At 41.4% G+C, this 26,367-nt stretch overlaps 2 protein-coding genes across 2 annotated transcripts in view; both read right to left on the reverse strand.

The window, feature by feature from the left end:
- The window catches only part of polr3b (polymerase (RNA) III (DNA directed) polypeptide B), a 67,832-nt gene extending 60,509 nt beyond the window's left edge, over positions 1 to 7,323 (reverse strand). The window contains exons 1-5 of the mRNA XM_048607938.1: positions 7,159 to 7,323; positions 5,955 to 5,987; positions 3,973 to 4,029; positions 3,812 to 3,876; positions 710 to 785 (exon numbers count right to left, since the gene is read on the reverse strand). Coding sequence (XP_048463895.1) covers positions 710 to 785; positions 3,812 to 3,876; positions 3,973 to 4,029; positions 5,955 to 5,987; positions 7,159 to 7,230 — 303 coding nt within the window. The 5' untranslated portion in view covers positions 7,231 to 7,323. The remainder of the gene's footprint in view (positions 1 to 709; positions 786 to 3,811; positions 3,877 to 3,972; positions 4,030 to 5,954; positions 5,988 to 7,158) is intronic.
- Positions 7,324 to 12,029: 4,706 nt separating this feature from the next.
- endouc (endonuclease, polyU-specific C) overlaps positions 12,030 to 26,367 on the reverse strand; it is a 36,161-nt gene continuing 21,823 nt past the window's right edge. Inside the window, exons 3-7 of the mRNA XM_048607660.1 lie at positions 25,696 to 25,807; positions 25,133 to 25,254; positions 19,143 to 19,255; positions 14,785 to 14,938; positions 12,030 to 13,287 (exon numbers count right to left, since the gene is read on the reverse strand). Of these exons, the coding sequence (XP_048463617.1) occupies positions 13,024 to 13,287; positions 14,785 to 14,938; positions 19,143 to 19,255; positions 25,133 to 25,254; positions 25,696 to 25,807 (765 nt within the window). The 3' untranslated portion in view covers positions 12,030 to 13,023. The remainder of the gene's footprint in view (positions 13,288 to 14,784; positions 14,939 to 19,142; positions 19,256 to 25,132; positions 25,255 to 25,695; positions 25,808 to 26,367) is intronic.

Here is a 26,367-nt window from a genome sequence, read left to right on the forward strand (position 1 = left end):
CACCGCAAACTGTCAAAATCATTGGAGGTTGACTAACAGATAATTATAGGGAGACAGGAAGAATATCTCCTGTGGCTAAGCTGATGGAAGACAACTTGGGAATATATTAATCAATAAAATCAAGCACCCAACTAAACAATCTGCATTGAAAACAAGACTGTGTTTGAGTGCTTTCAAAAACTGTATTTTCTGTTTAAATTCCTAAAAAAAGGTCCCATACAGCAATGCTCAGGAAAGAATGACATCAGATTACGTGTCAATGGGAGCTGCTCAGAGAAAATACTTATTGACAGAAGTCTCAGTGAACCAAGCAAGATCTCAGTCAAAGACTCCTGAACAAAGTACAGCTGACCACCTGAGAGGTAACTGTATGATTTAATTGATATAGATTTCAGTAAAATTCTCAATACAGGTGCTGGATTTCATATAATATTACGATTCAGCCTGGGCTGGGCATATTTTCACACATAAACGTCTTCTCCTGCTTTGAAGAATAGTTGGGAAGCAGCAGTAGGATTGCAGGCTGATTATCAACCTATGGAATAGCTTCATGAAAGTTCCTTCCCTAACCATCAAGCACTGGAGTGGGACTTGAACATAGAGCTGTTAATCCAGAGGTACGGACATTACCCACTACACCACAAGAACTCCTATTGTATAAACTATAATTAATCACAACATTCTCATTGAGAAGAATTTTGCAGAGTACCTCATGTGGAGCAACAGGTCTGGTTACGTTGAAACTTTCTTCAACATCTGGCACTCCAACATAAATATTCAGGTATCTGCAACAAACATATTCTTCAAAAGAAACATACCAGTAATAAATCTAAACTAATGTGACAAGCCTATTCTGTCATCTCAGGTGGATGCAAAAGGTCTTGTGGCACTATTCTGAAGGCAATGGGAGTTATTGTGTGTCCACCATGGATTATCTGAACAAGTTATATAATTGCTGTTATAGGAGCTTATGGAACACAAACTGACTGCCCCAATTTTGACACCAGCGACATTTCAAAAGGTACTTAAGATATGCATTTATAAAGTGCTTTTCACAACCACCAGACAACTCGATGTTTTATAGCCAATGAAATATTCTTGAGGTACTCTTATTAGACAATAAAGTGTTGTGGTAGTGAAGTAGTGAGAGTAATTACATAAATGCAATTTTATGTCAACATGTAATGATTAATACAGTCCTGTAAAAGGCAATAAGAAAATATCCTTACACAATATTATTTGAAAACACTGAGGGACAAGTGGCAAAACTCGTTAAATGAATGACTCTATACTGAGAAACCTGACTTGAAATGTTACAACATTACATCCTTATTAACTTGCACATTCTAAAATGTCCAGCAGAAATATCTCTTTTCTCAAGTAGAACAAACTGCTTCTTAAACTGGAGCCCACTGAGCTTTTCAACAATGGGAGGGTGTGAAATGATTGCCCCAGGAGCAACAGCGGGGGGTAAAATAAGGGGTGGTAGGCGTACAAAGAGAAGGAAGGAAAGGCAAATTGTCTACTTTGCGCAACTTAATGATAGTTGGGACACATCCTGCACATGCAGCTGGCTCAATGTCTCTCATAATTCCCAAATATTCAGCCTCCTTCATGGGGATGGCTTCCTGGTCAACTATTCTTTTCAGTAATGGGTTTCATATTTCTTTTAAGCAGGAGCTGATGGAGTTATTGGACTAGTAATCCAAATTCCCTGGCTAATGCAGAGTTTAAATCCCACCACAACAGCTGGTGGAATTTAAGTTAAATTAGCAAATCTGGAACCAAAAGCTAGCCTCAATTATGGTGACTATGGAATTACTATTAATTTTTGTCAAAACTAAAATAAAAAATGGTTTTACTCATGTCCTTTAGGGAAAGAAATCTCCCACCATTACCTGGTTCGGCTTACACATGACTCCAGACCCACAACAACAATTCTGAAGAGGAGTCATATCAGACTCAAAATGTTAACTTTTTCTCTCTCCACGGATGCTGCCAGACTTGCTGAGCTTTTCCAGCACTCTGTTTTCATTTATCACAACAGTGTGATTGAGTTTTAAATGCTCTCGGAAGTGGCCGCAGCAAACCATTCTGTTCAAGGGCAATTAAAGATGAGCAACAAATGCTGGCTTTGCCTTGATGCTCACATTCCATGAAAGAACAGAACGGGGAGGGGGGAATGGGAGGCCAGCTATTGCTGTGAAATCAGAGTGCATTCAATTTAGCCCCAGTGAGAAGTGCTGTTTTTAACACTGCCTGGTCTGTTCAATGCTTGCAGTATTTTTGTTTATATTAATTTCTTGTTGATTTGAATCATAGAATGGTTACAGCACGACAAGAGGTCATTCAGATTAGTGAGTTCTTGTCGACTCTCTGCAGGAGCAGCTCGCAAGGAGAACTCCCCTACTCTAGTTCTGAAAAGTGAGGTGCAATCTTTTCCATTCACCTTAGACAGGAGATAAGATTTGGGTTTAATGGCTCGAATGAACGATGGGATCTCTGATAGCGCAGCACTGCACATGACAGCCTGAATGTTGCACCCAATGTCCGGAGTGGGACTTGAACCCACAACCATCCAACTTAGAGGTGACAATGTTACCCATTGAGAAACTGCTGACACAAGACTGTGGGGGAAAAGGACAGCAGGGCAATGATAAACTGACTGAAACTAACCAAAGGATATGGTAGTACAGCGGTTGTGTTACTGGATCAGTAATCCAGAGATCTGGGGGCAAGCTTATAAAACCAAGCACATTGCTGAGAAGGATTTAAGGCAGATGGGGGTAGATCTTGAGAGAAATAGATCTGGAATACAAACTCAAATAAAATGATGAGAAGGCACTGGGGAAAGTGCAGAAGAGATTTATGAGAAATTCTAAGGATGAGGAAATTCAGTCAGGAAGACTGATTGCAGTAGTCACCTCGGTGACAAGTGGTTAGTGTCACAGCACCAGGAACCAAGCTTCGAGTCCAGCCGTGGGTGACAGCGTGGAATTTACATGTTCTCCCCATCTTTGTATGGGTTTCCACCTGGTGCTCTGGTTTCTTCCCACAGTCCAAAGATGCGTTGGTTAGGTGGAGTGGCATGGTAAATTGCCCCATAGTGTCCAGGGATGTACAGGCTAGGTGCATCATTTACTCTATTCAAGGCTGAAATAGAAATATTTCTAACAAAAAGGGGAATTAAGGATTATGGGGTTAAGGCAGGAAAATGGAATTGAGGGTCATCAGATCACAATCACATCATTGAAGGGCACAGCAGACTCAATGGACCCAATGACCAACTTCTGCTCCTGTCTTATGGATTTGTAAGAAGAAAATGTTCTGACTTGTAAAAGGATCAAGAATGAGAGATCTTACATTTCAAGTAATTTGTAAAGGTAGTAAGAGAGATACAAGGAAAAGCTATTTCATGCAGTTGCTAGTGTCTGGATTGCAATGCCTGAGAATGTGGTGGAGGCAGGTTCTAGGGGTCAACTGGAGGGTAACTTGATAAGAAACAATGTGCATGGGTTACAGGGAGATGGTAAGACAATGGCACCGAGTGAGATGATCAGTGGGAGGACTGGTGAATACACGATGGGCTGAACAGCCTTCTTTCCTCCCTGTAATAATTCTGACAGAATCTTTCAGCACATCAACAAAATCTAATTCAATACAACCTACAAAGGAAATCAGCTACTCTCACCCTGTCTGCAAAACATGATCCCATACACACAGCAATACAGCTGGCCTTTAACTACACATTATACGATTAGAAATCACTGTCCTTGGAAGAAAGAAAAAGAAATCAGTCCTTGGCACTTACTTTAAATACCACATAGGATCAGCATCACTGGTCACCTTCTCGTTGGCTTTCATAATCTTCTTAATCTATGGAGAAAGCAGACCAGACAGTGAACAGAACAAATGGCACAGTATGAGGCGGAAGGGCAGAATTAAACTACTGAGCATCACTGACATTCCTACCTCGACATTTATGAAGTAGTTGAACGAGTCAATGTGCTGCTTCACCAGGCCTTTGACCTGCAAAGAACAAAGAAACTTATATAACACTCATTCATCACAGAAATCCATGAAGTAATTAAAATAGTAAATCAAACGGCTTTCAGGGTAGAAGAAAGTACAAGCACACAAAGTGGGTCAACATAGGCAGAAAGTTTCCAAAGCAAAGTGGAAGAGTTATTGGAACTTAAAATGAATTGCCACAAGGGACTGTTCAGGCACAGACTACATCGTTTAGAAAGGGAATTGGATAAGGATTATAGAAAGATACAGGAAAAAGCCCGAGAAGGGAGTAGGCAGCTCCATGTAGAGAACTAGCACAACTACAATGCGCTGAATGGCTTCCTCTTGCGCTGTCAGACAAATAGCAAATTTGTTTTTTTTTAAAAAAACAGAAGTAAGCTTACACTGGGACATTAGGAACAGAAGGCCATTCGGCCCAGAAAGCCTTTTCTATTAGATCATGACCCACGTGCATGTTAACTTCACTGACCTGGCTTTGTTCCACATTCTCACAACAAACTTCAATTAATCTCAACCTTGAAAATCACTCAGTAACGCACTGGATCCATCTCAAGATTTATTTGGGGAGGGGGGAGGAAAAGGGAGTTCCAGATTTCCACTGCCATTTTGTCACAGTTCATTGGCATAGCACAAGTCACAAAAGTTAACGATTTTGAAATTCCTCAATCTACCTTATTTTCAGACTCAGGTGGATAGAAAGCACAGACAAGGTTTCTCTACATAACAAGAATTACCATTTATTACAAGTAATTAGACTCTAACTACAGGCAGTTATAACGATTGCATTATAACACTACAATTTAAAACTTCCCCTCAGACATACAGGCAAGAAAAATAGATTAAGAGTGCAGGAAAGCTGGAAGCCAGTTCAGGCATTTATTCATGGGTTGCTGAGATGATCTTTATGATTCTATGTTGTTCAGAATGATACTGTTCAGTTGCCTATCTCTGGATACTTCCAACAGTTTGTAAGAGACAAAGTGGCTGTTTCACTTATGAAAGGTTTCCGACACATCAGTTAAAAGTCACAGCTTAAGACAACTGCTGATGAAAAGATGAACCAATTTTTTTCCAAGTTTAAAATGGGTTTTGACTGCAGAGAACAGAGAGACAGCCCCTGAGCTAATTGAGATCAGAACATTTCTCTCTATCTTGTTCCCAGCCTCAAGCTATTCAGTTACCTTAGAACTAATCAGTGTTGGCAAACAAAAGGCTTTTGTGATCGATAACTGGTCATTAGTCCATAGACAAAGCAAATTCTTGTTGACACCCAGGTGAATCTGTACACAGAACCTCTCAGCAATTCATCTGCAATCACTTCAATTACTACTTGTTCAAAGAGCTATTTACGCTGCTTGCCATAAATGTCAGGTCACTTGCTTTCCACAACATGCACAAATCCTTTGAAGCAGTAATTTTAAAGTGATTCTCATTTCAGTTCATAGTTTTAACAGCACCAAATTAAACAGACATGGTCTTTTCATGTTCATGACCACTTCTCAATGGCCAAGCTAATTCTGATGGTTATGCCTCCATTGGAAGAATGGGTTCTCTCTGCCAAACTCATTTTAAACACCTTGATCAGATCATCCCTCATCTTCCAAACTCATGAAAATACAAGCATATTCAAGCAATCCTCTCAACTGTCAGCCGATAGCGTTCTGATGAACCTCCATTTAAGCAGGATGAAGAGGTCACAGTTTGCTCAACTCCCCTCTCCCAACCACCAGCCCAGTTACATTTGCCACTGAACTCCGAAAGCAACTCTGCGACACACCAATGTGTATTGCAAGTTTGACCTGTCACCATCTGTAGGCTGAATGCAGAGTTGCTCATTGTCATAAGCTTCACAGAACAAATTAAACATTTCAAGTGCTATCATTCTCCTCACCAAAACATGAAAATGAGAAAAACTCTGCTACCTTCAGAAAAGCAGGAAGAAGCTTCCATTTTTCCTATTAGAAAAGTAGAAAACAAACATCAGTATTTTTACATTGAATACATAACACAACAAGCTGTTTAGCACAACCAAATATCAGCATATTTGCTATTATCAAGCCTCGTCCCATCTCTTCTCATTTAAATCTGCTATCATAACCCTTTTAATCCCTTTTGCTCATGTTTATTTAGTTTTCCCATAAATACATCTATACCATTTGTTTTACCTCACCCCGTGGTCTCCAGTTCCATTTTCTCACCACTCTCTCTAAATGAGGAGCTTTGTCATATTTTTCTCTCATGTTTGTTTGGATCTATATCCAGAGTCTGGAACAATGAGAGATAGAACTTATTACAGCAAATAAAATTCTGAGGGTACCTGCATGGGTGGATGCTGCGAGCATATTTCCCCTCATGTGGGAATCTAGAATGAGGGGGTCACAGTTAAAGATTAGAAGTCTCCCACTTAAGAGAGTGATGAGAAGTTTGACCACCCACCACCACACAAACACAGGGTTATTAATCTGGGGAATTATCCTCCAGAGAGCAGAGGATCTTTGAATGTACTTAAGGCTGAGTCAAACAGATTTCTCATTGACCACGGAGTCTAGTGCAATGTGGGACAGACAGGAAGAGAGTTGAGGGGGATACAGTCAAGGCATGAACTTTTTGAATGCCGCACAGACTTTTTTGGGAGGGTTGGGAGGGTGAGGTTGATGAATAACTTGCCCCTGCTCCTCATTCTTCTGTTCCCATCTTCTGAATCTCCTAATGCATTTTTGGTGACTACCTTATATCGAAGGCTGCTGGTTACATTCTTCCGCACGAGATGAAACATTCTCTCTGCATCTACTTCATCAAGACATTTCATAAAGTTAAAAGGACCCCAATAAATCGCTCCCTAGTCTAAAAAATAGCCCAGACTATCACTCCGTTCCTGATGTGAATTCACACAAATTTCTAGCATCATCTCTCTAAATGTCCTCCACACCCTCTACACAGCTTTCTAGATATTTTCTAACCAACCTGTTCAGAGATCTGTTACACACTTTGGGAGCTGAACACGGGCCTCCTGGGTCAGAGGTAGGGACGCTACCTTTGCAGCAAGAGAGACCTTAAACGCTGCCCCCTCACCCACGTGCCATAACCTCTCCCTGTTTAATCTCCCCCTCTCCGCTCCTGCCTCACCTCCACCTCCCGGACCGGTGCCGCCAGCCTTTCCGGATCCAAATCCCCGAACTCCGCCGCTAGCGTCTCCATGTCCACCTCGTGGTCCGCCACCAACCCCCGTCCGGACGGAACCCGCCTCCTGGAAAGAAAGGTGTCCGGACGGAACTCCGCGGGGCCGCTGAAAGGTTCCGGCCCTTTTCCCCGCCCACCGGCAGCCCTGGCCTGGCATCACAATAAAGCTGCTGGAGGATCTGATAAATTAGAATTGCTCACTTCAAATCATTCATCACTCTTCTCATTATTACACATCCTGGACTTTTCCTTTTCTTTTCCCCCACAGTCCCCTCCTATCTCATTACCCGGACTTAAATCTTATAAAATTAGTTTGAACAAATTGTCAGAAAGTGAAACCTGGATGTTCTGATGACATCTTCCATCACAACACTAACAGATTCTCCTTTGCAGTTTTGCAGCTGTAGCACTTTCTTTGTTTTTATCATTATGCTAGCCAGGAACAAGCGGCCATAAATTTTGTGCCTTTTCTTCTTTTTAAAATTGTGAATAGGAGCAAAGAGAACACAAACAAGGAAGTTACGTTGAATTTGACCATAATTCTGCCTCAGCTGGAGGGTTGTGCCCAGTTCTGGGAACCACACTTTGGGAAGGATGTGAATGCATTGGCAGAGAGTGCAGAAATACTTCAAGAGAATGGTTCCAAGGATAGGAGCTTCAGGTCTGAAGATAGAACTGGGGAAGTTGGGATGATTTTCCTGACAAAAGAAGGCGAAGAGGCAATCTGACCAAATCAAATTTTCAAAATCATTAGGAATCTGCACAGAGCGGATAGGGAGAAACACTCTCCACTCAGGATCAGGAAAATACGGATTTAAAGTGATTAGTAAAAGCAAAAATTATCCAAGGAAAATCCTTTTTGTACCGTGAGTGATTAGGATCGGGAATGCATCATCTGAGAGTGTGGTGGTGGCAGCTTCACTCCAGCCTTTCAAAACAGAATGAGATTGGTGTCAGCAGATGAAGAATGTGCAGGGTCAGGTGGGAGAAAGTGTGAGAATGGCACTCGGTGAATTATAATTTTGCAGCACCAATACAATCACATGGGCCAAATAGCCTCCTTTTGCACTGTAATCTCTGTGATTGTCTGCTTTTGACCCATCAGCAATGAAGGAATGGCAAATTAAACACTGCTTCCCCAATCAAAATATCTTTGAAGAAATTACAAACTCCTGAATAAAATCAGTGTATAAAAGCAAGAAGGCTATGGTCAAGTATTCGTAAAACACTGTTCCTTGCCTCAAATGGAGTATTGTATTCCTTCTCGGCACTTCATTGTCACCAGTTAAGTGAATCAATTGGAGAAGCTGTATTTGGTATTAGTGAAGAAGGATCTACTCAAAATTGTCAGGGGTCTAGACTCAATGAATAGGGAAAAATGGCTCCCATTGGCAGAAGGGTTGAGAACAAGAGGACATCGCTGTGAGGTGGTCAGCAAAAGAAACACAAGTGAAATGAAGAAAAACATTTATGCAATGAGTGGTTAAGACCAGTAGAGAACTGTCCGAGAGTGTGATAGTGACAGGTCCCATCATGGCTTTCAAAAGGAAGTTGGAGAATAACCTGAAAATGGATAAATTTCTGGACTACAAGGTCCTTCTGGACAGGAGGGTGGAAATGTACACGCCGCGACAGCTGGAATGACAACATGCCAAATGGCATCTATTCTATGGTCTATGAAAAGTTGCAGAATGCCAGTGCTGTGGTGTTACCTACCCCGACAGGCCTGGACGCACCTGTTCTCTCTGTCACTGATGCAGACGTCAGATCAGTCTGCCTGAGAGTAAACCCAAGGAAAGTGACTGGCCCAGATGCAGTCCCCAGCTATGCACTTAGATCCTGTGCTGACCAGCTGACAGAAGTATTCACTGACGTCTTCAACCTCTCAATGCTAAGATCTGAAGTCCCTACCTGCTCCAAGAAGACCACCATCATCCCAGAACCAAAGAAAATACAGACAATGTGTCTTTACGTGCGACTACCTCCCCTTGGCTCTGTCCTCCATAATCCTGAAGTGTTTCAAGAGGTTGGTCATGGCCCACATTAAGTCTAGCCTCCCAGCCTGTCTTGATGCCCTGCAATTTGCCTACCGGCAAAACAAGTCCACAGCACACACCATTTCTCTAGCTGTACTCTCATCCCTGGAACATCTGGATAACTACGTCAGGCTCCTGCTCATCCAGTACAGTTCCGCCTTCAACACCATAATCCCTGTCAAGATTAATCTCAAAACTCCGGCAGCTTAGGAAATTCACCAACTTTTAGAGAAAGCATTCTATCTGGGTGCGTAATGCCTTGGTACAGCAACTGCTCTGCCCAGGACAATAAGAAATTACACAAAGTTGTGTGCATAGCTCAGACCATCACGGACGCCAACCTCCCATCCATGAACTCCATTTACACTTCTCGTTGCTATGGTAAAACTGCCAACATCATCAAAGACCCCTCCACCCTGATAATACTCTCTTCCAACCTCTTCCATCAAGTAGAAGATACAGAACCTTTAACACAGGCACCAACAGTTTCAAGAACAGCTTCTTCCCTGCTGTTATCAGACTGTTGACTGGACCTCTCTAATTTAAAATCTAATGTTGATCTTGCTTTGTACACCTCCTGTGCAGCCGTAACCTTGTATACCTTGCTCTGTCAAAGCACCCTATGATCTGTATGTTCTTGTTTGCTATGATCTATGTATACTGCTCACAAAACAAAACTTTTCACTGTACTTAGGGACATGTGACAACAACAAATCAAATCAAATCAGTTGAAATTGGCAGCTCCTAAATCAACCAAACATGGCATGCAAGAAGAAAATGTTCTGTCCACTGGAGGGTCAGCACTGAGGGAGCCCCACACTGTCATAGGGTCAGCACTGAGGGAGCTCCACGCTGTCAGAGGGTCAGCACTGAGGGAGCACCACACTGTTAGAGGGTCAGCACTGAGGGAGCACCACACTGTTAGAGGGTCAGTACTAGGGAGCACCATGCTGTCACAGGATCAGCACTGAGGGAGCACCATGCTGTCACAGGGTCAGCACTGAGGGAGCACTGCAACATCAGAGGGTCAGCTTTGAGGGAATTCCACATTGTTGGAGGGTCAGCACTGAGGAGCACTGCAATGTCAGAGGCCCAGTAGTGAAGAATCGTTAATACTGAATAAGCAGTCCACTGTAAGACGGACAGTGCTGGGGGAGTTCCACACTGTTGGAGAGTCAGAACTGAGGGAGTGCTACACTGTGGGTGGGATCAGATCAAAGGGAGTGGGATACTTTCAGATGGTCAGTGTTGAGGGGAGGCTGCACTGTCATGTGCCAGCACTGGGAAGTGCTGCACTGTTGGAGGGTGAAGACTGAGTAAGCGCTGTGCCGTGCTGTTGAAAGTGCCGTTTCTTTTGGCTGGGATATAGCTTGCCCATCCTTTTGGACATAAAACTGAGAAACTCATTCAAGCAGGAAAACGTCTTAATGTCGTGGCCAAAATTCCCAATTGATTCCACCAACAATACATGAACTGGTTAGTCATCACATTTACAGTTGTTGGATCGTGCTGCATGTAAATTGGCTGCACCATTTGTTTATATAATTGTCAGCAGTTCAGCATTATTTGTGCTGGACTCTGAGCTGAGTCAGGTTGAGGGACTGAGCCACAACAATGTGAGGCAAATGTACCACTTCAGATCGTTCATGCCTGGTAATCTTGAAATAATTACGTTGATATAAAATAAACCAAGACTCACTTCTCCATAATGAACTTCATTTCAAGCTTATTAAAAAGGTGAACATGCATTGCAGAAACTGAACTATAACTACTTGCAAAAGAATAAACTTTAATCAAATATGTATTCCACGGCTTTGCTGAACTTTGAGAAATTAAAGCAAGGTTTTAACAAGCAGCACTTGATTAAAAATAATTAGAGTATTGTTTACATTTGGAGGGGGAGGGAGTAGAAATTTCAAATCAGCAAACTGTGTTTACCAACATGTAACTCATTTTAGTATTCCCTCGTGTTGCTCAGGATTTAATGTATTTCAAATTAATGCTCGTCTTCAAACAGAATAAGCTGCAGAACACAGCAGGCAGGTTAAGGATTTGGTTGGGATAAAAGTGCAAACTCTCATAAAATCAGCTCTGTTGTAAAAACAAAGATTGAACTTTAAAAGGAGTAGAGTTTCCGTAATGACCAAACAATGAGCTACGAAAACCGCAAAACATATTCGATGAAAATTGAAAATTCAGAAGCGTAAAAAGCGTGAGCTGTTTTGAAACTGGTTTAGGGAAGCTTTGAAATTTTTGATGTAGTTGCAGAACCTGCTGCGGTGTCTGCAGAATAAAGTTGCTTGTGATGTCGCAAAATCCCAATAAGTTTTGGGCCAGAGAAAGACCAAACACCCAGTTTCAGGTAAATGCCAAACATCTTTAAGCATGAGTTTTCTTGTCTTCATCAAACCATCTAAAATTAAACTTCATAAATTGATTCAAACCTCAGTAATCCTTGGAAGGTTGGCATTTGAGGTCATTAGTTACTGAAAAGGTCTGACCAGATGGACTGTAATCTGCTACAGTCAAACCCTCCCCATTCTTAAACACCAAGGCAGTCTTTGAGCTGCTCTCATCTAAACTCCCTCCAACTTCAATTCTTGGAAACAGGTCCATGAGAAACAAAAGTTTCTTCCACATTTCTGGCACCTCAGAGACTGAGAAAAAGCCTAATCAAGGTCTGGTTGAAAATATTTTATCTGGAAACTAAAAACATAAATAAAACGCAAGTTACTATTAAAAGCAAACTGAAATATCAACGAAGTCTGCATTTTCAAAAACTTTTACAATTCAAATAACTTTTGTTTAATAAAATGTTCAATCTAACAAGCTCAGATAATTCCATTAATATGGGCTATGAAGCAGAGAAATACACAGATTATAATATAGGGTTAACCCTTAAATCAATGACTAAATTGAATAAAGCAGATAAAGAATGTCAAGCTATGAAAACAAATGCTCTTCCACAATTAGAAATACAAACTGCTGGCCGTGGGTGTTTAGCTTCAATGATGGAATGGACAGTGAACAGAGTGTTCCTCCCAGTTTAAAATCATGCAGGAGTTTCACATCAGATTGATCTAAAAATGTGCAGCTATTAGGTCACATGGTGTAGTGAAGATTAAAAAGCACCAATTTCACTTCAAATAAGACAAACATTTCTGAGCCCACTGGTTATGGAGAGATTGGTAGGTTTTCTAAGAGATATTAAATGTGGTGGTTTGTCACAGGATTTAATTAACAAGAAGGAAGGCAGGTGACACTGCTTTATTGGCACGCCACAGAGTCTACAATGATTTTACTGTTTTATAGAGTTTGGAAGCTTGAGGACTGCAGCATCATCAGAACAAAAACTGAAACTAAAATCCTGCAACATCATATTAAATTTTAAAAACTAGTGCTACTGCATAGAGATCTTGTGTGAAATGTGTTGATTTATGAGGACAGCTTCTGAAATGGATTCTATGCTGAATGGTAAACAATTTTTTTAAAAAAAGTAACCCGAATTTTAACTCAGAGACTGTCACCTTTTGCACAGCATCAAATCCATTGTGTTCACTGGGGAATGCAATAATTGAGGATTCTAAAAGAGCAGTCTCTGCAAAATGTGCAGCGATGTATTATACAAAACACAAGGACTTTGAGGATATGCAGCCAGGGAAAAAAAAAACAATCTGAGCATCGACTACAGTTTGCTTGTTGGACGGATGTATATTCTGCAGAAATTTGTGCAGACTGTAGAACAACGCTGAAGTTCCCTGAGACTATCAGAGGTTCAGTCCAGGGGTATGTTGTTGTTACTAAGCAGCACTGGGTAGGAACTTCCAATGTACTTCCCGTGGCGATACACAACAATTTGCAAATGGTATTCGTCCACCATTACCAGCTCCCGCGAGACCTTGGCCTGCGACAGGAGGAAGCAGATGGTGTAGACAGCAACCTCAAACTCAGGGCTCACTCCAATAAATGAGCTGCCCACTGGTTTCACCATCTCCTTCCAGCTGAACTGCAGGTTCAAGACATGATCATCTTCATCAGGCTGCAATAAACCAGCAAAAAGAAAAGAAAAACAAATATCAGTTAGATCCCACTGGGCAGTAGACATACACCCAAACTCATGATAATATACCACCTTACTGTAAAATTCAAAATGCTCATTCACCCACTGCTGGCATTGCTGAGAGAGTTGAGTCTGAATCAAATTCAGGGCTCAATAGTGCGCTAGGTCTCACTGGGGTAACATGCTGGAAATCAAGCCCTGCTATTCCTGGAGTCACTGCAAGAGTTAAACATTTCCCCATCCTCTCCACAGCACTTGGTCTTTACATCAGTTCATTTCCCACTTCAGTCCACAAGAAAAATAGTGCAGAAAAATAATTTTAAAAATGTTTTGTAACAATGAAGGTAAGCAAACAGAAATGAGCTTGCTTTACCGTTGACTTAAGTTGAGGCAATATCAATGTAAGTAAAAGGCAAGCTCAGTGGACCAATAAAGGACAGCACAGTAATATTGCAAAGGGTAAAGCTCTATGTGAGGAATAGTCATTAAAAAAATATGAAATCACTAAATCCACAGAGCATCCACAATATGATTGATGAACTTGTGTTACGAACAGAGATACATGGTTTAAATCTAATCACCACCACAGAGTCATGGTTACAAGGTGACCAAGATTGGAAAATATATATTCCAGGGTACACACCATTTTGAAAAGACAGGCAGAATGGAAAATGAGGCAACGCCATTATAATAAAGGATAATATATGATCATTCATGAGAAATGATCTATTCACAGAAAATCAGCAGTGGAAGAGGGGAGAGATTAGGAATAACAAGAGGTAAAAACAACACATAGTAGTTGATAGGTTCCCTAACAATAGTTAAGCTGTGACACAGAGCATTAAAAGAACAAACTATTGCAGCTTATAAAAGGCAATGTAATATTTGCAGGGGACAGCAATCGCCATATTGATTAGACCAAACAGATTGGTAAAGGTGATCTTAAAGATGAGTTTGTCAAATGTTTGTCAGACATTTTTTTGGAGACACCAGTTAGGAATTTAAGCTATTTGAATGAGTCAGCGTTGTTGGAATGTCATAGTAAATGATCCACTGGTTAATAGTGATCATAATAATTGTATTTCACAGTAATTTTGAAAACAAAATATTCTAATTGCAAATAAGAATCTTAAACAAAACCTTGAGGGGACAGCTAGCTAAGGTTTATTGGGTAAACAGACTAAAATGTTTGCTGGTTAATAAACACTGGGAAAAGTTAAAGAAACAATTCAAAATGATCAAGAAACATACATTTCATTGGAAAACTGAAACTCTGAGAGAAAGATACATCCATGGTCACTAAGGAGGTTAAGGATAGTGTTAGATCAAAGGACAAGAGTAAATACAAGGATTGACAGTGTTTTAAAAGCCAACAAAGGACCAATAAAAACTAAATTAGAGAGAATAGAGTGAGAATAAACTAGGAATTTGTTCCTTAGCCAACAATGTCAGAACATCAAGTGTGGCTGCTCACACCTTATTCTTGTCCTTCCTGGCCACAAAGCCTTTGTAATCAATATGGTTGCGCTTCTCCTGCAGGTAGAATTGGACCCAGTTGTGCAGGCCCATGATCTCTCTCCCTCGTTTGGTCTCTCCGACAAACACATGTTCAAACCCTGAAGAATCTCGCCTGGCAGAAGCAAAGAGACCAATAAAGCAGGCAAATGGTAATCCATCACAGAAGCCACTTGTTACATTTCACAGAACCACAGAATTGTTTTGATGTGTAAGAAGTCCATTCGGACCATCGTGTCTGTACTGGCTCTCCATCATGACTTAGTGCTACTCTTGTGGCTTTTCTCCATGCCCTTTTACCAAATTTGAATAGAAATAATCATCCAATGCCCTGTTGAATGCCTTAATTGAAGCTGCCTTCAGAATGTTTCCAAGCAATGTATTCTAGACCCACATCACATCGCATTTGCATATGTTCCAAATCACTTTAAATCTGTGCCCTCTCATACTTATCCTTTTACAAGCAGGAAGAGTTTCTCTCTATCTATTCTACCTAGATCCCTCGTGAGTTTGAAAACTTCCACCAGATCTCCTCCTAGCTTTCTTCTCTCCAAGGAGAATAACCCCAGCCTGTCCAACATATCCTCATAACTGAAGTTTCTCATCCACAGAACATTCTTATAAACTGTTTCTGCACTTTCTCCAATGTGTTCGCATCCTTCCTATCATGTGGCACCCAGACCTGTACACAACACTCTAACTGAGGTTTAACACGAATCTTATACAAGTTCAACATCATGTCTTTGCTTGCGTACTCTCTTTGCCCCTACTAGCAAAGCCAAGGACACTGTATGTTTTACTAACTGATCTTCCTACTTGTCCTGTCACTTTCAATGATCTGTGCACATATACAGCCAGGACAATCTGCTCCTGCACCCCGTTTAGAACTGTATCCCATATTTCATATTGTCTGTCCATATTCTTCCAACCAAAATACATCACTGCATACTTCTGTGCGTTGAACTTCATCCACCATGTATCTGGCCAACCATCAAGTTGTCTATGTCCTTTTGAAATTCTGCACTGTCATCTAACAGGTTATAATGCTGCCAGGTATCTTCCACAAACACTGAAACTGGCCCTGAACACCATCCTTCAGATCATTAACATATACGAGGAAAAGCCAGGGTCCCAGAACCAAAACCTGGGAAACTCGACCACAAATGTTCCTCCAGCCTGAAAAATATCCATTAACCATTATGACTAAGTCCTGTGACTCAGCCAATTCTGTATCCATTTCATAAAAGAAATCTGCTGGAAGTCACAGGAGAAGAATTTTCCAGCTCTTGTGCTCCACCAGTGACAATAAAAACATCACCTAATGTATGTAACAAGGTCAGCTGGATGGACCTCATAGAATATGAGATCCCTGATTGGACCAGGTTAACAGCCCCAATCAGAGAGCCCTGGCTGACAGATATAAACAGGAAAGTCAGAGGTTCTGTTCTCTCTGAGAGCTGCTTCTGAAGAAGCTGGATCAGCTATGTGTACATAAAGGGTGACTAGGTATCAAGATACCAGCCTCTGTTGAGTTATTTAAGTGGCTACAAGAAAAAAGCATGCTCCTGAAGAAATTCACACGCAACTGTTGTCTTTGAGTTGGGGTAAGCAGCTGGTTCAATTACCATAGATTGTTGTAAAAGGCTGGGGCCCAAATTTGGTTGAGAAAGAGTCACCTAGATTTGCTCAACATTTTGATTAGAAATGGCTGTGTGACTGAAGTCCTAATTAAATACCCAGAAGGTTTTCAGGAAGGTCTAGGGACTATTAAAGGATCCAAGGCCCCCTTGCAGGTTGAACAGGGAGTAAATCCACGTTTCCAAAAGGCCCACCCAGTGCCACTTGTCTTGGGGAGAAAGTAGAAGCAGAACTCAGAAGGCTGGAAAGCGAAGGAATCATCAAACCAATCCAGTTTTGTGGAATGGGCAGCACCAGTTGTACTGATTACAAAGCCCAGAGCATCGGTTTGCCTATGGGGGTATTTTCAACTAATGGTAAACCACTTTATGCATCTGGATAAATACCCAATCCCTCGCCTAGAGGATTTATACGTGAAGCTGGCAGGGAGGCCTGTCCTTCACGAAGCTGGACATGAGCCATGTGTACCAGCGACTGTGGTTAGATGAGGATTCCCAGATGTATGCTCCAAATAATACCCATAAGGGTTTGTACCAATATACGAGACTGCCAATCAGGGTATCATCAACCTGTGCCATTTTTTAGTGGAAGATGGAGAACATTTTACAAGGTCTCCCCCAGGTCACCATTTATCTAGATGACATGCTCATAACAGGGAAGACCAATAAGGAGCACTTAGAGAACTTGGCCATAGTCCTTAGACTTTTCTCCCAGGTAGCTGTATGCCTTAGAAGGGAAAAATGTGTGTTCCAGGCACCCCAAGTGACCTACCTAGGCTACAGAGTTGACAAGACCAGGTTACACCTGTTGGAAGATAAAGCGAGGGCGATCAAAGGTGCCCGAGCCCACGTCTGTACCAGAGCTTAGGTCTTTCCTTGGGCTGGTGAATATTACGTCAAGTTCATAAGTAACCCGGCCTCCTTCCTGGCACCTTTGCATCAACTCTTAAAAAAAAAAGTCAGCCTTAGAAATGGTTGCATAGCCAAGCCATAGCTTTCAGGAAAGTGAAAAAACAGCTATCGTTGTCTAAGGTGTTGGCACATTATGATCCCAAGTGAGATGTGGTATCGACATGCAATGCCTCCCTTTACGACATCGGGATACTATTAGCTCACAGGTGGCCCAATGGAGAGGAACACCCAGGTCTATGGCTATTGCAGAGCGTAAATATGCCCAGATAGAGAAGGAAGGTTTGGCCCTATTTGGAGTCAGGAAGTTCCACCAATACCTTTTCAGATGTAAATTTGTAATAATAATGGACCACAAACCCCTGCTGGATCTATTTAAAGAGGACAAGGCAGTTCTGCCCATAGCTTCAGGCCAATTCAGCACTGGGCTCAAGCGCAAGTTGGAACACAGTCCAGGAGGCCAAGCTGGAAATACGATGCATTGAGCTGCCTCCCGCTGGCAGATACACCACCTGTGGTACCACCACTGGAAAAGTCTGAAATGGTTTTAAATTTTCTGGATACACTCCAGTCACAGTTGAGAATATCAGATTTTGGATGCAGAAAGAACCCATCCTGGCAAAACTGGTGGTGATGGGGGAAACCAAAGGGCTGTCACAACCAGAATTGAAAACTTTTTGGACCCGGAGAGACCAGATCACTGTGGAAGACAGCATTTTATTACGGGGAGCAAGAGAGATTGTCCCCAGTAAAGGTTGGCGCCAGATATTGGCAGAAGACCACCAGGGTCATCCAGGGGTCTCCAAAATGAAGATGTTGGTGAGAATGTATGTCTGGTGGACAGGATTGGACGCAGACATAGCTATGTTGGTGGGTCAGTGCCCAGAGTGCCAACAAGGACAAAATTAATGCCAGCAGCTCCCCCATCTTTGAGAAAGAAGTGGGCACCGTGAGGGCTGGGGTGCATTATTTCCCACATGAACACTATTTTGATTTGGTGGCCCTCCCTTGTTTTCCCCACCTTTCATATTCTTTTGTCGTCTTGTTGCAAGCTCCTGGAGGGCAGTGCTTGTAATTCGATTGATTGAGTGTCCTCATAATTTGATGGTGGCTCTACTTTCAAAAACAGAAGATCTGGATTCTTTCAGCCTGCTCCTGGGTTTGGTTAAAGTAGCCAACAACAGGCCCAGGCAGTAGGCTGTGAAGAAGGCTGTGATTCCCAACTGTCTGTCTCTCTTCCGTAGTTAGTTCCTGATGGGGTGTTCTTGGAGAGGGGGCACATCGTGCCGCCTATAGCCTTGAAGATGCCTTTGGAGAGACATTGGTACTGCAGGGTCTAGGGCACAATACCTCCCCAACCATCACCATTTTTATTTATTCCCTCATCCTTTGTTTCACCCCTGCCCCGTTTTCAAGATTGTTTCCACATTGCCCATGGCGGTTTGCTCTCTGTTAAAGAAATGATTCATTAATTAGGTGGCTGGGCTTATTTATGTTTAAAAACAAAAACTGGATTCTTCCCTGGGTATGAGTTGTCTTCCAGATGGGGAAAGAGTTCAGTGGGAGAGGTGGAAGCTATAGATTTACAATAAAACCCTTATAGATTTCTGCAAGCTTCAACAAAAACAGAAAATTACTGAAGAAACTCAACAGGTCTGACTGCATCTGTGGAAAGAAATCAGAGTTAACATTTCAGGTCCAGTGACCCTTCTTCAGAACTGTCTTTTGCTGCCTAATTCAATACTTTCCTCTCTTAAAGAAAAAAAAACATACCCATATCTCCCTCCTCTGGAATACAGCTGAAACCAGATGTCGTAAAGATGTTGCTTGAACTGCTGTGGATCAGCTGATGTGAGATTTTTACGGGCAAGGTATTGATGCGTTAACTGAAAAGAGGATAATTATGAGAGTCATCATCAGCACGTTGGATGCCACAATCAATGCTCAGTTTAATTCACTGTTATTCAGGTTTTCTAACTTCATTGCAACTATTTCTTATGTTCTTAACTCAGACACAGACAGGGTATGGGGGGGATGGTTCTTTAATCTAAATCAAGAATAAAGAAGCCTTGTCAGGAATAGAGAAGAGTTGTTACAATTGTACAGGATTTTAGTGACTCCATGTCTGGAGTAGTGTATAATCTCGTCTCCTGACGTAGGAAAAGGAAGATTGCATTGAAGGCAACCTAAAAATGGTTCACTAAATTACTGTTGTTCCTGGCAGTAGCATCTGGAGGAAAGGAGAGGTCAATGTTTCGAGTATTATCCTTCTTCAGAGAAGCTGCCTGGCTTGCTGTGTTCTTCCAGCCTCCTGTTTGTCTCACTAAATTAGTCCCTGGGATGAGGAGGGTTGTCCAATGATAAGGGGTTGATCTGGAGTTAAAAATAACGAAAGGTAATCTGATTGAAGGGTACAAAGTTCTGAAGGAGCTTGATGGGATTGTTGCTGGGAAACTGTTTTGATTTGCCCACCCAGAGGAAACATAGGGGCACAGTCTCAGGGTAAGGGACTGATCATTTAGGACTGAGATGAGGAGGACAACTTCACACAGATGATTGTGAATCTTTGGAATTCTCTATCCCAGAGGATTTTGTCTCTATTGCTGAATAAACTGAAGCCTGGGATAGACAGATTTGTAGTCTCTTAGGGGATCGAGGGATATGAGGAATGGGCAGGAAAGTGGAGTTGAAGCCCAATATCATACTGAATGACACAACAGGCTCAATGAGCCAAATGGCCTACTCCTGCTCCCATTACTTGTGTTGAATATCATTCTTTGTGAAGCAGGGCATCCGATTGCATTAGTTTCCTACTGTGTGGGTCAGAGCAACATTCACCCTTCCACTCCCAGTCAGAGATTAAAAAGTCATTGAGCTTCAAAATACAGGTTATGAGAAAATGAACTAGCTTGGGTTGTCGTGATTAATCAGCAAAAAAGTCACAAGCTCCAAAGTAAACAACTTTAACAGTGTTCAAACAGTACGTCTACACAGCATCAGGTCAGAGAAGTGATCACAGCAAGAACAGTCAAAGAATTAAAAGCAAAAGCTCTGATAATTGTTGAGGAAGATGAGTGAAGTTGCTAAGTACTGAAACATAAATACCCAACACAGATAGCATGCTCGAAAGTGCTAGGACACTTGATTTGTGAAATCGAAGAATGCAACCAAGTTGTAGTGCTATATAAACATTCTGGAGTTCATATGATTACTTTTAGCAACCTGGAGAGATTTGGCAGGATTTTGCTTCAGGAAATTAAGTTGGATATAGTCCATGACAGGACACATTGTGCACAGCTTGTGAAAGCAGGAATTGGCAGAAGTTCTGAAGTTTATATCCTGGAATTACTCCTTAGGCCAGCAGTGATTCCCTTCATGACTGAAGTCTAGAATTCTCATCTTTTATCACCTGATGGGAAGAGATTTAGGTCCCTTACAGTGAGAGGTCATCCACTCACAAGCCTCATTGTTTCTCAAGCAGTAAGCAACATGGGTCCATGGTTGCAAGGTTCTCATAACAGTTGTCAGCCCTGGTTTACTGGGTAGGCCTCTTATGTAAAAAGTCAGAAGGTTGTACGTTCTCTGACAATCCAAAGACTTGATAACCCAGGTTGATACTCCCATTGCAGTACTGAGGGAATGTTACACTGCCAGACACGCTGTATTATGGATGAGATGGTCAATGCATCAAAGTTGCAAAAAAAGATCCTGGGCCTACTTACAAAGAGGAGCAGAGGAGCTGAGGAGCTATCCCCAGTGCCCTGGTCAATATTTCTTCCTCAACCATCATGACAAAAACAGATGATCTGATCATTATCACATTGCTGTTTGTGGGAGTTTGTTCCATGCAAATTGGCTGCTGTGCTTCTAACATTACAACAGTGATTACACTTCAAAAGGAATATACGTCATCAGCTGCAAAGTGCTTTCAAATGGCCTGAGATCTTTGTTTTTAAAAAATGAACCTCCTTGGGATGTGGGTGTCACTGGCTGGGCCAGCATTATTGTACTCAAGAAGCTGCCTCCCAGAATTGCTGCAGCCCACAAGATGTATCATAGAATCTCCACAGTGTGGAAGCAGGCCATTCAGCCCATCAAGTCCACACTGACCCACCAAACAGCACCCCACCCAGACCCACCGCTTATCCTATCCCTGTGATCAAGCATTCCCCATGGCTAAACCACATAGCCTGCACATCCCTGGACATTATAGACAACTTAGCACAGCCACTCCACCTAACTTGCACATCTTTGGAGTGTGGGGGAAACCAGGGCACCCGGAGGAAACCCATGCAGACACAGGGAGAATGTGCAAACTCCACACAGACAATCACCCCAGGGTGGAATCGAACCAAGGTCCCTGGCGCTGTGAGGCAGCAGTGCTAACCACTGAGCTGTCCACAGTGTTTTTGGGGAGAAAGTTCCAGGATGTTGACACACTGACACAAAAGGAATGGTGATTATGATTGTGAAAGGGGTTACATTTATTCAAACTCTCCATGCAGATGGAAAGATACTTATATGGATTTTGTAATATCAGTCGTGGTCTTTTTCAGGGGAAGAAAATGTTCAGCGTGCAGTCAATCTCAGATGTAACACATCTGGTGAAGTGTGGTATATTGCAAAAGTATGTAGTAAGAAGTGATTATGCTACTGAACTGATAATCTGTAGAAATGGACTTCAAAACCTACCAGGAGAACTTAGGAATTTGAGATCAGTTTAAAAAAGATTTGGTCATAAAATTTTAAAAAGCTGCCATTGGAAAAGCTGACAATGAAGTTGTCAGATTATTGTAAAACTCCAACTGGTTTGCTGATATCCTGTGGGAAAGGAAACCTGTCATCCTCACTTGGTATGGACTGTATGGGACTCTGGTGACATAATATTGCTAACTCTTAACTGTCTTCTGAAGTAACCCAGCAAAACAAGCAGTTGTATCAAACCTACTAACCAGCAACAACCCACTATCATCACTGATTTAAAAGCAAGATGTGCATCTGGAGAATGAACAAAACTAATAAAATGTCACAGAAACATAGTTAATAGGAACAGGAGTAAGCCATTCAGCCCTTCAGGCCTGTTCCACCTTTCCTGATGATCCAACTCAAGAAGCCTAAGTTGATCTGTAATTCTGGACCTGTGCTGGCATCATCTGTTGCTAAGGAAACCCTGTATCAAGTGAATCCATTGGCCTCTCTTTATCAAGTACGTGTCCCTGGATTTCTGGGGCTGACTGCTCTCACTTATCTGCTTGTAAACGTTGCAAAAAACACATGATGACTAATCCCTTTCGAAGCTCAAAGTAGAATTAGATACTGAGATCCCAAATGTCAGAGACCCATGATTTTATTATGGAGTGATGCAGAATATGTCAATCCTTTGACAGATATTGGCAGCTCCAAAGGGGGTTATTGCCAAAAGGCACAACTGGGACCCAGAATCCAGCACATCTATTTCTCCTACAAAATTCTAAATTGTCCCTCACCTCCTGGACACCAATGATCATGCTTTTGATTAACACTACCTTCATTTGACTGCTCAAGATTGTTTGAAACCTAATAAAACCTATTGTGCTTTTCGTTCGCACACCAAAACATTCTGGAAATTCACATTCCAGCATCAGCTGATTTCACCACCCATTCCCCTGGGAAAATCTAAAAATAAAATGAAAGACCCAGCTGGATCAAGTAAATGAACCAAAACCAAAGAGAATGATTGTTCATAAGCCACTTCCGGTGCAATACTGAAGATCTTGGCCGTAAAAAACTCTAATCTACAACCATCAGGCCAAACTTCACACTGAGGAAATGGCATAGGTTACATGAGAGTTACATAAAAATAAAAAAAAAGAACTGTGGATGCTGCAGATCTGAAATAAAAACAGCAAATTTCTCCAGCAATTTTGATTTTTGCGTCAATGGTTAGATGATGGGCATAGCATGAAATTGTTGGGCTGAATGGACTCCTTCCATCCTATAATCAGATTATGATGCTGTAATTGCTTCACATGCAACATAAAGCTACAATCTCATAAAATCATACAATGTGGCATGAAGCCATTCTGCACCTCACAGTATGTACTAATCAATTAGGCCCATGGACCTGATCTTTCCCTGTAGTCCTGCAATTATTTTCAATTCATGTATTTATCTAAATTGCTTTTAAAACTTACCATTGGATTCTCTTACACTGTCCTTTCAGGTGGTTCCCTCAGATCATAACAGCTCGTGTATACATTTGTTATTTCTCATGTCATCTCTAGTTGTGTTAAGCCCACATCCTCTTGCGAATAAATTTCTAGAATTGGATTTGGTCCATGTTTTTTCTTTTTTATAACCACCACCCCACTAACTCCCAAAGGTTGTGTTTGAGCATTCTCTCTGGAAACACCTCTAACACTGCTGTTGTACATGGGAAATTTGGAATAAAGTGGAATTTCCAGGCAACTTTCAACACAGCTGAGTAAAGCAGAAAGGCCTCATTTAGGCTTTGGTCCGATAATTAGATTAATAAGCCAAAGAATGCCACTGTCCTCAGGTACATTGTAAGTGTTTCGAGATGACTGCGCTCCTTTGAATGTTGAGTTTACTGCCCTCACCTCCAACCAAATCTTGACTTTTTCCACATTTAAACTCAATTGTTCTGACCTGTGCCTTTGCTTTGAATTTCCCAGCTCTTCACCTCACCTGTAATGGCGATGTCTTCGGTCACCTTAGTCCCATCCAAGGTCTAACACCCTTCGTCCACTTTTAAGGTGCTTGTTAAAACCTAACACTCTAACCAAGATTTTGATGATTCCTCCTAACATAAAATCCATTTTCACCTATGTTGCTATGAAGCCTCCTGAAACATTTTTCCACATGGAATCAATCTTCCGATTAAATTCAGGGGTCAGTGACTCCACAAGAAGAGGAACATTGTACCATTGTACACATTATTCTTCAACTAAAGTTGCCTCTTTGATGCTACGAAGTCAAATTCATGAAAAACAACAAATAGTCATTCAATTGTACAGAAGTTGCCTGTTGCTGAAAAACAAGACTTTTTTTTTCAAATCTTTCCATTGTGCATTCATCAGGAAATTCACAAGAATACTAAAGTAGAGAGGAACAACATTCTCTGAAAACAGCTGGTTAACAATTGTACTGCAATTACTACAGTTGATTCCAGGGAGAATGCACCAATTAGATGATGGTTTAAATTTAAACTAAGCTTGGCAGATAACTGTCTGTCATCATCTATGAAGAGTCCTGATGAAGAGTCACTGGACTCGAAACATTAACTCTGCTTTCTCTTCACAGCTGCTGCCAGACCTGCTGAGTGTTTGCCAGCAATTTCTATTTTTGTTTCAAATCTTCTGTGTCTGCAATTCTTTGTTTTATTTTGGTATATAATTGTTGTTTCCTTCATATGGTGAAAGTCCTGATGAAATGCAAGATGAAAAATTTAGACAAAGTGTGTCTTTTTTCTGTGGTAAACAAACAGTGGCCAAACTTCTACCCGGGTAAACTGAGAGGTTGCAGATATTCTGCCTTTGGCAGTGCGTGTTCCTGAACAGATCTTTTATTTCACTGACAAGAAAATCCAAATCTAGGCCAAAGTGATGTGCATTGGATGCACGATTGACACCACTATTTTAGTTATTTTCTAACCATTCAAGTCACTGGAGTCTTTGTAAATACAAGTGACAGCTTCTATTATAGTACAATAATGGTTATAGAAATCTGATGTCTACTCAAGTTTATTGGCTGATATCACCAACCTGCATGACTTTTGTTCCAAGAACTGCATCCAGAAAACGATTGTTTTCAGCCCTTTCTTCTGGTGTTACCACCTCAGCAATTCCAGTGGACATTTCATAGTTGTCCAAGAGGGAAATGAAGGCTATTTAAATGAATGATTAAATATTAAATTTGGCAACTGTACAGAACAATTACCAAAACAAACCTTTTTTAAAATGTTCTTTATGATTTGTATACTGTCACATTTCTCTGGAACTGCTGATAGTAAGTCGAGTGATACAAAAATGTTAAAAACACGAATATTATACTATACATTACACAATGCATTCTCCTGCTAAAGTGGAGCAAATGGTCTATCCTTTAATGACTGTAAACTCCAAGGTCAACAAGAGGTTAACTGTTGTTGGTTGGCAGTTTACAGCCTGACACACAACTCCAAATCAGAACCAGGCGTAAAGCAGAAAGAAAACAATGAAAAGAACATGCCAGGTTTACAGAAAAAGGTTCAATACTGAATAGACTTGAATTCCTATAGTCAGCAGGATCAGTGACAAAATTTGATGTAGCAAACTTCAGAACTTACCAGCAAAGGTTTTAATTGAATGTAAACGTTCCTCATTTACATAGGAGAACAGTGGCCTGCGGGCATTGTCCCTTGCATTGTTACTTCCAGCAGGGACATACCCTGCTTTACCCTGCAGGGAAACAGAGGCTCCAATTACTGCTGGTCTAACAACAATATAATGATTCATCAATACAGACAATCCTCACTTAAAGTTATAGTTGTATTAAAAAAAATCACAGCTTTAAGTAAAACAACATAGTGTGTATCATAGGTTCTGACAGAGATCAATATTAAGCCTGAATCAAGTTCCTTCAGACACTTTCTTAGCCAGAAAAGTCGATCTACAAGTTGAAATACTGTGTTGTATGTGTACATTCTTGGCTGAATTAACAGGCAAAATAAAGCACTAAATGCAACAGAAATACTGCACAAACTCAAATTGAGTAACACATCAGTCTTGATGGCCCATGTATCTTACCCACAGCACGCCTGAAACCCAGCTCTGTCCATCTTACTCTGTCACCATCTCATGTTTAAAGTGATTACAAGCTCCAAGTTGTACAAACCTTCCACTCTTAGTCTTTAGATAACAAGGTGTAGAGCTGGATGAACACAGCAGGCTAAGCAGCATCAGAGGAGCAGGAAGGCTGACGTTTCGGGCCTAGACCCTTCTTCAGAAAGGGTCTAGGC

Source organism: Rhincodon typus, chromosome 18 (assembly GCF_021869965.1).
Source record: "Rhincodon typus isolate 14 chromosome 18, sRhiTyp1.1, whole genome shotgun sequence".
Lineage (NCBI taxonomy): Eukaryota > Metazoa > Chordata > Chondrichthyes > Orectolobiformes > Rhincodontidae > Rhincodon > Rhincodon typus.